The sequence below is a fragment of the Aegilops tauschii genome, chromosome 1 (genome assembly GCF_002575655.3).
Source record: "Aegilops tauschii subsp. strangulata cultivar AL8/78 chromosome 1, Aet v6.0, whole genome shotgun sequence".
NCBI classification, from domain to species: domain Eukaryota; kingdom Viridiplantae; phylum Streptophyta; class Magnoliopsida; order Poales; family Poaceae; genus Aegilops; species Aegilops tauschii.
The window spans coordinates 270,019,155-270,032,152 of NC_053035.3; the positions used below are offsets into that span (position 1 = coordinate 270,019,155).

The 12,998-nt window shown below is 45.8% G+C and overlaps 1 protein-coding gene across 1 annotated transcript; it reads right to left on the reverse strand.

Annotated features, from left to right (window-relative positions):
• Positions 1–7,241: 7,241 nt before the first annotated feature.
• LOC141028762 (protein FAR1-RELATED SEQUENCE 5-like) lies at positions 7,242–8,536 on the reverse strand. The gene is made up of 2 exons (XM_073506114.1): positions 8,267–8,536; positions 7,242–8,066 (listed from the first exon to the last, which is right to left on the reverse strand). The coding sequence occupies exons 1-2, from the start codon at positions 8,534–8,536 to the stop codon at positions 7,242–7,244; spliced, it is 1,095 nt and encodes a 364-aa protein (XP_073362215.1).
• Positions 8,537–12,998: the final 4,462 nt, after the last annotated feature.

Here is a 12,998-nt window from a genome sequence, read left to right on the forward strand (position 1 = left end):
AAACATCCGGGAAAGTATCCCCGGTGTTTCGCGTTTTCAGACAAACGGTCCGGAGGGGGAAAGTTGCAGGTTCGCTATGCTAGGGACGCGTGGCGGACGAACGGTCTGCGTATTCGGATTCGTCTTGTCGTTCTGAGCAATATTCATGTACAAAGTATTTTCATCCGAGTTACAGATTATTTTATATTAATTTATAAAGATTTAATCATTTTCTAGATTTCCTGGATTTAATTTAATTCGAAATTCATTTAAATAATAAATGCTATGGGTACACAGAAGTGTACCCAAAGAGGTGCTAGTTAGGCTGACAGGTGGGGCTAGTTGACTGAGTCAACTGCCCAGTCAGCAGAGGCTGATAGTGGGGTCCAGGGGCTGAGTCAGCAGTCCAGTTAGCGGTCAACATATTGACTGTTGACTGGTCAAACTAGCTGGTGGGACCCAGCTGTCATAGAGACAGTGTAAATTAATTGTTTAATTAATTTTAACAGATTAGGTGGGGGGCCACATGTCATTGACTTAGATAATTTTAAACAGGCTTTTAAAAGAAAAGGGTCCACATGTCATTTCCAGTTATTCAACTAACAGTTTTATTAGGTTCTATCTAATTACGTGGTTAGGGGATTGGTTAAACAGGGCGGGCCCACTCGTCAGTGGGTCAACCCACTATTAGAACGTGCGTGTGTGCCCGTGGGTGAGTTCAGAGGACGGCGGCGCGCGCGGAGCCGGCTGCTCCGGCGACCAAAAGGGGCAGCCCGGGTGCCAATCGGATAAGCGTGAGGCGCCGCGTCGAGCTGCCTTCATCTGTAGCTAGGAGCGGCTGAAACAGCGCCGGGGGCGACGACTACGGCGGAGCTAGCGGCAAACGGCGCTGGAGGGCACGGGGAGGAGGGGAAAAGGGTCGTGGATGGCCGGAGGCTCACAGCGGAAGCAGCAGGGTGTTCGATGGAGCTGGTGGAGGTCGGGGTCGAGCGGATCGACGACGAGGTTAGCGGCGGCGGCCGACGGTGTCGGAGCAGGGGGCGCGGGTCGATGAGGGGACTTCGGCGAGGGGAGCATGGCGAGGGAGGCCGGATCCGCGACGAGGCCTCCAGGGTCCGTCCCTCTCCGGCGAGGAGGCGGCTTGGCACGGCACAGATGCGGAGGACCAGGCGGGTGCGGGCAGGAGCTTCTGCATAACGGTGGCACGAGGACGACGATAGGCGGCGGATCCCCGGGTGCGGGCGCGGGGACGGCGGCGGCGGTGGGGCTCCAGCGCGGCAGGGGATGGGGCGCAGGGGCCTAGTGCTGGAGAATGAGAGGGACTGGGGTATCGGTCGGGGCAGTTGGGGTCAACCCCGATCTAGATTGGATCGGGGGAAGAGCGTAGTGGGGGGGTGCGACGGGCTAGGGTTTCTCGTGGGGGTAGGGAGGCCAAGTAGGCTAGGAGCGTGCGGGGGTGGGCCGGCGAGCCGCTCGGCCGCTCGGCCAACTAGGCCAAGGCCCAATCGGGGGGGGGGGGTTCTTTTGGTGTGTGTGTGTGTGTGTTTTTCAATTTTGTCCTTTTTAACTTAGTTTCTATTTATTTTAGTTTTAGTAAAATACAAAAATTGTACCTAATTTAGTAGAGGTAATTATGCCACTGCCACTAACATTTTGACACATTTAATACAGTAGTTTGTATTTGTTTATCATTATTTTTAAGAGCATTTAAATAATAGTTTTGCCGCTGATTTACTTATTATAGTGCAATTGAATATTCTACAGAAGTGTGATTTCTCCACCAATAATTAGTATGGATTATTTGCCACATGCCAAACATTTTAGTTTTAATGTTTGAAAACATTTACAGTTAGACTTAATCCAAATCTGAATTTGGATCGGTTCTGAACTAACGCGAGATTAGCAACAGTAATCAAGGTGACATGGCATCATTAGCAGAGATTGCTGTAGCTTAATTATCCGGGCGTCACAATTCTCCTCCACTACAAGAAATCTCGTCCCGAGATTTAAGAGGTGGGTAAGGGGGAGGTTCTGGCTACGAAATTCTAGCGAGTGTTCCCGGTCTTGGTTGCTCTTCTCGAAGAGGTCGATCCATAGCGTTGATGTCTCCTTTCCTATGCATCAATGCATCATGATGAATTTGTCGTCCTTCCTTCGGGATCTTCACCGTACTTACGAAAGGATAAGAGGGGAAAAACTCTATAAGGACGGATCCTAACAAAATTGAGCATCGGACGGTTAACTCAGGGGAAGAAGCATAAGTATCTCTCGAATTGAAACTTAAGAAGATATCGAGAGCAAAGTAAGAAGGTACCATGAGAAGTTTCAAACGGATAGGCAATCGTTCGATGTCTGAAACAAAGTGTGATAGGGGTCCAGAGCAACGAGATTAAGTATTGCGTCTGTTACCAGAATAGATCACTAGGAAGGTGGCCCGTGAATTACATACGAGGCCAAGTGCGAGGAACAATCTTGGGAACAGGGGTTTTTATAGGAGAGTCAGGTTTTGATCTTGTGGAGTTGTGGGTTATGGGCCCACCATGTGGGTTAAAGTAGGAAGGGCGCTAACATGTTGCACGATGATGATAGCAAGGCATGTCAGAGGATAGCCTGCCAGTTATATCGGCGTCAACATCGGTACCAAGGGCGAGGGACGAAGAGAACCATTTTCCTGCTCGTTGAACGAGGCAGACCATTAGGCAAAGTTCTCGTCCATCGGTGGCTACCAGAATTTCATCAACAATAGTAACAGGGTTACACCAGACAGGAGGGTACACCGAGGTGTTTACATAAGCAGCGAATCACTACTGCTTAGATCATATAACCCACGACAATGGTTAAACAAGACAATGGAAAGGAAAATGTGCTCATCACATTAAACAGAAAAATGGAAAGGAAAATGTGTTTAAACACATATTTTAGGGGTATATCCTTCCCAAGGACAAGCAAATGATATCCATGACAGGATAGAAGGAAGAAAACCATTTAGGTAAGGGGAGAGAAATTTCCTGACATTACCCATACAACGGTGTTTGGATAATTGATAAGGAAAATTTAGCATTGTGCTTTAAATGTTTTTATTGAAAATCAAAGTACCATATACATGTTTCGAGATAGCATTGACATGGTCTTCAAGCAAAAGTTGGACTTTGGATACACAAAGGATTCATCAGGAACAACTTATAGAATAAGTCTTACCATTTCCTCATGGAAGAATAGATAACCTTGCTAAAAGGAAACTATAACAATAGGTCCTCCGGCCAGGTGTGCTAGGCACGATATCACCTTACCGGGTCATATAAAGACCAATTTTATAACTCTTGGAAATATGTTCCAACCATCATATCTGACCGAGATTCAGATCTGATTGGTGTTAGGATAACTCGGATTCAGGATGCCTGAGAAGAAAAGGTGCAACACAAATTTGACGAGATGACAATGTAAGATTCTCGAGAAATGATCTATGGAAGCAATTTCCAAAACAAGAGTTCATCATTAAACCAAGGAGAGGATGGGGAGGTGGCTGATGGACTTAGCGACAATTCATCGAGATTTCCAAAAAGATAGATCTCCACAATTATGTGAACAAGGAGATAACATTTGTCATATCAAATGATATAATGATGTATGCTAGAGAGAGAGAAAAACTTACACAATTAAACATTGGCTGAAAGGTGCACCCGAAATATGGGTTGGGTTGCACGACCAATTGTCAGAATGGTGATTCAATAATCAATAGTCTAAGAATGAACGGCCAACCATTAACTTCAAAGCAATAGGGTTGCTAGAAGGAAAGAATCCAAACAACATCGTTCACTTGTTGGAATCAACAAGGGGACCAAGAAAGAATGGTGATGGTGAGAAGTATCACTATACCAAGAATTCTTAAGAGGTGGAGTAATCCTAATGACATTCTTGACATAAAAGATGGTAATACTCCAAGGTAAAGAAGAACAAATGTTGGATAGCAAGGAACTCAAGGTATAACACAGAACACGAACAAGTTTGTGTTGGAGGGAAGGCAATAAAGTGGTCGATGACAACACAAATCATCGAGGGCAAGGATGGTATTTCTCATCATGAATTCAATTGATATCCTGGAAGAGCTCTGAATGCTGGTGATGATCACGACACATTTGTCGAGAGGTTTCATGAAGATGTAATCGATCGGTGATGACATCAAGTTAAAGGAATGATCAAGCGAAAGGTTATTCGAAACAAGGGTACGACACAAACTCGAAATTAAGCTTGCTGTTCAAGAACCAATGATATGACGAGGAAGATCGATGTAGGATTAGCTCACCGTCGAAATTTGTGCTCCGGGAAGAAGGACCCGATAGCACAGTTAAAATTGGCACGACAAGGATATAGCCAAGCAGGCTAGGAATGACGTGATTGAGTTCAAACTCGTAAGTAATGAAGGTTACCAAGAGTTGCTCAATCGCGATGCGGACTCGAGTCAGTTATCGGTGTCTTTGAGTGTTTAATAACTCAGAGCCCGTGAAAAATTGGAATCAATGAGAATGTAGCACTTGATGAAGAACTCATAAGAAGTTATGCAGTTCCGTGGTAATCTTGAGATACCAGGGGGTAATACTCGACGACAATCAAAGTAGAGGTTGGACTGGGGTATTACTCTGCAGAAGACAAGTGCTTAAACTTGCACGAGAAATGGTATTTAAAGGAGAACATGGTCGGAAACCATGATCATAAATGATCGAACCATGGATACAAGATGAACTTATAACAAGGGGGTAATTATTTTTACGAGCAACTTCCATGATAAGTTATACAACGTGTCCATGGGCATGAACACAAAGTTCAAGGTCGACTCCCACTTCTCCAATGCATAATCTTACATTCACTTCTCACTTTCGACGAGGTTCTAGTGTTGAAATTTTACCCGGCATAACACCAGTAGAGTATGACCCATAGCAGTTTTTGGGTTCACACAGATTAAGAAAGGCATAGGTTCAACCCATCGGGGCATCTTAGAAACATATTACACAAACTTCAGGAGTAAATTATACCAGCTCGACAGTAGAGCATGGTTGGCCAAGCAGAGGATACAATTTACCAAAGGCATTATGTATCAGGGGAAGAACTCACAAGGTGATTGAATATGAAGGACACTGTCGGATAAAATCCAACAATGGATCGGGCGATCCACAACGAAGCTGATGTGAGTATCGGTACTCAAACAGAGGAAGTAACAATGCAAAGGCATTGGACTATAGATACAACTGACTAACTCAGAGCTCAAATGCAAAGGAATTGTGATTTTCAAATCAAGGGATCAGAACAAACGATGTGATTAAGGATGGATAAGTTGAGTAGACTTAGGGATACAATCAGCGGTAATTTGATTGGTCGAGAACCAGCTCATGTTTAAAATGACGCCTAAGCCGGAAGGATGAATTCTAGGATCTGATTGAGGTTTGTGAGCATTCGTAATATATTGAATCAACGAACTCGAAATGATAATGACAAAGGATACTATGAATATTGCTAGACATATGGAACACATCCATAATGCAAGCAGACAAGTATTTGCCGAGCAATAACGGGCAGAGGATTTCCGAAAGATCGGATAGTATTTCAATGTATCTTTGATTCATATTAACAATGGGGGAAGAACGGATACTCGATAAGTGCGAGGAATTATCCGTAGGGGGTATTCATGGGGCAAGAAATGCAAGGCAGTAGGCAAAATGGATTTTCGGAATATAGGAAATATTCTAGGGTATCTTGTAATAACAAGAGCAACTCGGGATGAAGGTAGAGACGACAAGGATATAAGGCTATCCATAAGGATACAACGGTGGTAGGGGATTGCAAAAGCAACGGGCACAAAGTCTCGAGAGAACTTCAGAGAATATCTTCAGAATCTTCTGGTGCAGCAAGCGGTCATCTGGAGTGAGGGGCTCCCCAGGTGAATGTGATCACGAGATCCAAATGTTAGATTTTAGGAAAATCATTTAACCCGAATAGAAGAGAGATCAGAGTCCCAGAGTATAGATCGAGAAGTAAAAGATCCTAATACCACCCAAATGGAGACATGGGCCCGTAAGACACACAGCCATGTTAGTAAAAAGTTTTTGTAATGTCTAGACTCGACTTCGGCCAAGGAGTTGGGAAGGGGATTCCTACAGGCAGTCGGCTCTGATACCAACTTGTGACGGCCCCGATTCAATCGTACACTAATCATGCACGCAAACATGTACGATCAAGATTAAGGACTCACGGGAAGATATCACAACACAACTCCAAAACATAAATAAGTCATACAAGCATCATAATACAAGCCAGGGGCCTCGAGGGCTCGAATACAAGTGCTCGATCATAGACGAGTCAGCGGAAGCAACAATATCTGAGTACAGACATAAGTTAAACAAGTTTGCCTTAAGAAGGCTAGCACAAACTGGGATACAAATCGAAAGAGGCGCAGGTGACGTCGTCGGTGCGGAGGACCAGGCGGGTGCGGCCATGGCAGGAGCTTCTGCGTAACGGTGGCATGAGGACGACGATAGGCGGCGGATCCCCGGGTGCGGGCGCGGGGACGGCGGCGGCGGTGGGGCTCCGGCGCGGCAGGGGATGGGGCGCAGGCGCCTGGTGCTCAAGAACGAGAGGGACTGGGGTATCGGTCGGGGCAGTTGGGGTCAACCCCGATCTAGATCGGATCGGGGGAAGAGCGTAGTGGGGGGTGCGACGGGCTAGGGTTTTTGGTGGGGGGAGGGAGGCCAAGTAGGCTAGGAGCGTGCGGGGGTGGGTCGGCAAGCCGCTTGGCCGCTCGGCCAACTGGGCCAAGGCCCAATCGGGGGGGGGGGTTCTTTGTGTGTGTGTGTGTGTGTGTGTTTCTATTTTGTCCCTTTTAACTTAATTTCTATTTATTTTAGTTTTAGTAAAATACAAAAATTGTACCTAATTTAGTAGAGGTAATTATGCCACTGCCACAAACATTTTGACACATTTAATACAGTAGTTTGTATTTGTTTATCATTTTTTTAAGAGCATTTAAATAATAGTTTTGCCGCTGATTTACTTATTATAGTGCAATTGAATATTCTACAGAAGTGTGGTTTCTCCACCAATAATTAGTATGGATTATTTGCCACATGCCAAACATTTTAGTTTTAATGTTTGAAAACATTTACCGTTAGACTTAATCCAAATCTGAATTTGGATTGGTTCTTAACTAACGCGAGATTAGCAACAGTAATCGAGGTGACATGGCATCATTAGCAAAGATTACTGTAGCTTAGTTATCCGGGCGTCACACATCTTTTCTCAAACTTATCAACATCCCAACGACGGTAAATGAATTCCCTAAATTCCTCAAGCTTTTTCTTGCGGAGGTGCATCACCATATTCTCATCGATATGCCACGTGCACAAACGATGATCTGTTCCGGTCCAGACAGTAGCTATTGCTTTAGCCATTGCACCGTCCCCATCAGTGATTGCTGAAATTGGTGCCGTCTGGGACATTGCCTCCAAAAATACATGAAGAAGCCACTGGTATGATGCAACTGTCTCGTGTGACACTAGACCGACCCCAAACAAAACTGTGCTGCGGTGATGGTTCAGACCAACAAATGGAACAAACGGAAGCCTGTACTTGTTAGACCGATATGTACTGTCGAACACCACGACACCACCAAAGGCAACATAGTCAATGCGGGATTGTGAGTCAGCCCAGAATATGTTCCTCAAATGGCCTTCGCTGTCTTTTGTGTATTTTAAAAAGAATTCCGGGTCTGCTTTTTTCTGTGCAATCATATAGGTGAGCAAATATCTAGCGTCACTGCCTTCTATCTTGCGCTTCTTCTGGATTGAAACATGGTTGTATAGGTCTCGATCTATAAATCCAAGCTTGTCGGGACCTCCGGCATTCTTCTCCATTACATTCATAATCTGATGTGTTCGAAGTCCACCGACAGCATACTCGATGACATCGGCCTTTTGTGCATCAGTCATTCTACGATGAACCGATAAGTAGGGAGTCAGGTCAGCACGGACAAACAGATGGTTATGCTTGTCCACAAAATTCTTGACGAACCAGAGGCCACTGCTATCTTGTAGCTCAACCTGAAAAAGAGCGGGACACCCACACCGAGAAAGACCCCTCGGTGTTCTTTTCCTTTCAGCTCTGTTAAAGTGCTTAAGGGCCCGCCATCCTTGTTTGCAGCACTTGTATGTCCTTCTGTATGCATTTTGTTTCGGACCCGGACCCCTGTACTTCAGATCATCCTTTCTAACACCAAACCCTTTTTTCTCGCATAGCCTACGTAGAACATGTAGGCTTCTTCCTGAGTCCTGAAAGTCTTCTTCACAATCTCTAAGTATTCCATACACTCATTCAGGTCTGAACCAGCCATGCCTTTATTACCAATTCCTTTACCTTGCATATGTACATCATCCATGTCTATGCCATCCTTGCCTGCATCCTCATTATCCTTATCATCCATGCCTTTGCCTTCGTTGCCTCTATGACCCATGTCCTTGTCATCCGTGCCTGTATCACCCAAGTTTTTGCCATCGTTGCCTTTATCATCCATGTCGTTATGCTGCCAGCGAAAGCAGATAGTCAATGTTACGGATGGATAGCATACGTTACCGAAATTATGCACTAACTCAGTCCTTCAAAATCTGTATTTTAATTGATTGTAGTAGCTGTAACTGATGATCTCCTAACTAAATCCAAAGTCCACGAGTCCTTCAAATGCCCTGATAGATCAATTATCTCCAAACTCCATTCAAAATTATCTCCTAACTAAATCCAAATTATCTCCTAACTAAATCCAAAATAAGTCCAAACTCCAGACAAAATTAATTATCTCCTAACTAAACCCAAAATATCTCGAAACTCAATTCAAATGTATCTCCTAACTAAATCCAAAATAACTTTCTTTGAATCCAAATCTGCTGACAACTTTCTCATGCCACAAAACCCTAACTAAGTCCTTCAATATGTCCTAGCTACATCCGACTTACACTTCCTTTCAATCGTAATCTCGTCAAAACTTTCTGAAAACATAAACCCTAAACCTCACATGACATATCCTAAACCCTAACAAAATTCGGTCGAAATCTCGTCACAACTTTCTGAAACGATAAACCCTAAACCTCACATGACATATCCTAAACCCGAATCAAATCCGACCCTATTGGTACTATATGCACAAGTGACCAAAAAATATTTGAGAGGGCTAGGCACTTACAGCGAAGATCCGGCGTGAAAAAGTTGATGCACGTCGATGAGGATGATGTGGCCTCTCGGGTCGGGGAAGGTGGCGTCCGCTCGGGGAAGGAGTGGATTAGCGGCTCGTCGGAAGATCTGGCGCCGGTGACTTGCGATGGAGGGAGTGAGGGGGAGTAGGAGCAGGAGGGGTAGACACGGCGAGTGCGATCGGCGCCGATCGAGGGCGCCGGGGGCGATCGGCGGCGATCGAGGGGGCCCGAGGTTAGGGCTCGAGAGGAGGAGAGAGGACGAACCGCTCGAACCGAAATTCAAAAGAGTACGCACGATGATTGAACCTCTATAATGAAGTGCTTTATTAATGCAATTAATTTAATTGAAAATTTTAGGACGAGAATACCCCTGGACCTAATTGGGCCGATTAAAGTTTAAAAAAATTAGGTCGAAAATACCCTTGGGCTCAAAAAAGCCCAGTTATTCTCATCCGTTAGATCGCCCATATAATACATGTGCTCTGGTGTATTATAATGCACCGTAAAATTTCCCTTTTTTTACCACCAACTCTACTTTGGAGATTGGAGCTACTGCGAGTGCTTGGACGTCCTGTTTCTCCTCGTTTCATCTACATTTTCCTTGCTTTGGGTTCTACCTGGTTCTCAACTACCTGGTTCTGAACTCCGTGCTGAATCAAGGCTGTCCATAGTAGTATAGCAGTAGTGTGCTGGTACATTATTACACGTAGGCGATGATACGAGCAGGAAAGAAGTATTGTGAGCTCTAGCATTAAATTGTACCCGATCGACCAAGCCCACGATCTATCAGGTTCGGCACGAGGGCAAGCGGAATCTGGGCGCCCCCTACCTAAGCCGGATGCATCCACCGCCCCGCGCGCGCCACTGGCACCAGCAATCTTGTAGTACTGCTGCCTGTGCCTGTGATGCGAGCGAGGTTATCTGGTCGCGCTCGTATACCTGGCGTGCGTCGACAGACTATAGCTAGTTCGCTGCTGGTTGCCGATGTCATGTTGCCGTTCAGCTCCACGCGCGTTGCGTGCGGCTGTATCCGGCAAGCCGATCGGGCGGACAGAGCGTTTGGGGCGATAGCTTCAGCGTGCGTACGCTGGTGCAGTGGGAAATATCCCGGCGAGTCGACCGGAGTGTGCAGCCCTGCCGTGTCACATAGCAATAGCACTAAGCACCACTACCACGGTCGGCGAAACAAGCTGGAGACGACGACATCAACAAGTAACGAATTCTGCCACACCACGGAACGACATAACCTTAATCAGTATAAAATCAGTGATAACCCTAAACCCATGCTCTTGAACGTATTTCTGATCCCATCTTCCCTCTTAGCACATGTTAGCATCCTTATTCCGGTGTGGCTAGATTTTCTCACGAATTCACTCGACTAGCTGTCTAACTCAGGCACTTCCAAAAAAAAAAAACTGTCTAACTCATGCTAACAGTGTTCGCGGCGGCAGTCATTGCTGAGGACTGATCTCACGGTCTGCTTAAGGCTGGTCATAGTGGGAAGTAACTTAGATTAGTAACATACATACTCCCTCCGTCCTTTAAAGAGTGTACTTCCAACTTTGTTGGAAAGTCAAACTTTTTTATGTTTAATCGTATTTTTACAATAATGTATCAACATTTAGGCCATCAAATTAGTAACATTAGGTTGTAATAGAATATATTTTCATCATATACTTATTTGGTTTCACAAACATTGATATATTTTTGCACAAACTCGGTCAAATATTGGACGGGGGAGTATATTACTAGTCTATATTACTACCTTTATAGTGGGTAGTAACATGTTTGTAGTATCATGCATCACTTCATTTACTATTTTGTAGAGTCATTTTGCATTGGGAACCGCTATCTGATGGTAACATACTACTCCCTCCTTTCCGGCTCAATTTAAATCTCACCAACCAAGGTAGACGGTGAGTGGTGAAATACTTTTTCTAGTTTGCAAAAACACCCAATTAATGCTCTTGTTTTCTTCAAAAAAGTATGTTTACCAATACATTAATTGCAATGCATGCATGCATAAATTACATGCATTGGTCAATTTTCTTTTAATACTTGCATGCAATGATTTAATGCATCTTGGAATCTGAACATGCAATGGGGAACAACCAAATTGAGCCATAGAGCATCTCCAACAGCCGCGCCAAACTAGCGCCGCGCCGTAAAATTGCCCGTTTTAGCGCGCGCAACCGGTATAGTTGCTCCAGCGGGCGCGCAAAAACAGCGCGCGCGGCATATGTAGTTCAGCGCGCGGGCCGAAACTCAATCGCGCGCCGCTTATTTGCTGCGCCCGCTCCCGCGCGCTGGACTCTCGCGCGCTCGCTCGCAACTCCCACCCCCCATCCAGCCGCGCCGCCGCCCGCGCCGCCGCCCGCGCCACCCGGCGACCGTTCCGACGCTTCCCCGGCCTATCCCCGCGCCGCGGCGGCTTCTCCCCCCCTCTAGTCCCGCCGCCCCTCGCGCGCGTCCGACGAACAGCGCTCGCTGCCGCTCGGCGCCCGCAAGGTGTTCGACAAAACGCCTACAAGGTATGTATTGCTCAAACTTCATGAATTTGGTGCATGTTGATTGTAGTTTTTATAGCATAGTATTGAACATTGTAGATGAGTTCGTCGTACGATTCTTCCGAAGAAGAATTTGATATGGAAGAGGAGGAGGATCTTGCAACGATCCTAGCTATGCATATCAATAAAAAACCGAAGCACAGTGGTTCGGTTATGGGTCGGCAGAAAATTTGGAGAGATAGGATCGATGCCCATAACAGATTGATGAGACACTATTTCGTGGAGAATCCCACATACCCGGAGTCGTATTTTCGTCGCCGGTTTAGGATGAGCACCGACTTGTTCAGGCGCATTGCAGAGAAACTAGCGAGCCATGACCGGTTTTTTCAGCAAAGGAGGAATGCCGCCGGAAAGCTCGGGCATAGCACCTTTCAGAAGGTGACAGCCGCTTTGCGTATGTTGGCATACGGTATCTCGGCTGATCTAGTTGTTGATCACTTGGCTATGGGTGAGAGCCAAGCCATCATATGTGTCAAGCGCTTCGCAGTCGGAATTGTGCAAGTGTTTGGCAAGGAGTATTTGAGATCTCCCAATGCTGAAGACGCCGCAAGGCTATTGGCGATGAACAAAGCTCGCGGCTTTCCTGGCATGCTTGGCTCAGTAGATTGCATGCATTGGAGTTGGAAGAATTGTCCAAAAACATGGCGTGGGCAATTCCACGGCCAAAAAAAGGGTTCCACTATAATCCTTGAAGCGGTGGCCGATCAAGAGACTTGGATTTGGCATGCATTCTTTGGAATGCCTGGATCTTTGAATGACATCAATGTTGTCAACCGGTCACCACTGATGAATAAGATTGCAAATGATGAGTTGCCACCGGTGCAGTTTGTAGCAAATGGTCGTACATACAACTATGACTATTATCTAGCGGATGACATCTATCTAAAGTGGCAAACCTTCGTGAAGCTGTTGAAAAAGCCGGAAGGTAAGAAAAATCTTGATTTCCACAATGCTTAGGCGGCGGCTAGAAAAGATGTGGAGAGAGCTTTTGGGATTTTGCAAGCCCAATTTGCTATTTTGAGAGGACCGGCTAGATTTTGAGATCAAAAAATGCTTTGGTACATCATGCACGCTTGTGTGATCATGCACAACATGATCATCGAGAATGAGCGTGGTCAAGATTCAGACTACTCACAGTATGAGCTCTTGGGACATCCCGTGCGAGTGCGACGGAGGGCTGAAAGGGTGGCCCGTTTTGTTGCCTCCTATCATGCCATTCGGC

Bases quoted from the DNA above. Each gene is read 5' to 3' on its own strand.
- LOC141028762 (XM_073506114.1), bottom strand. From the start codon at position 8,536: ATGGATGATAAAGGCAACGATGGCAAAAACTTGGGTGATACAGGCACG. The intron at 8,067-8,266 runs GTAGGCTATGCG...GCTCTTTTTCAG, and splicing joins AAGAAGCCTACATGTTCTAC to GTTGAGCTACAAGATAGCAG.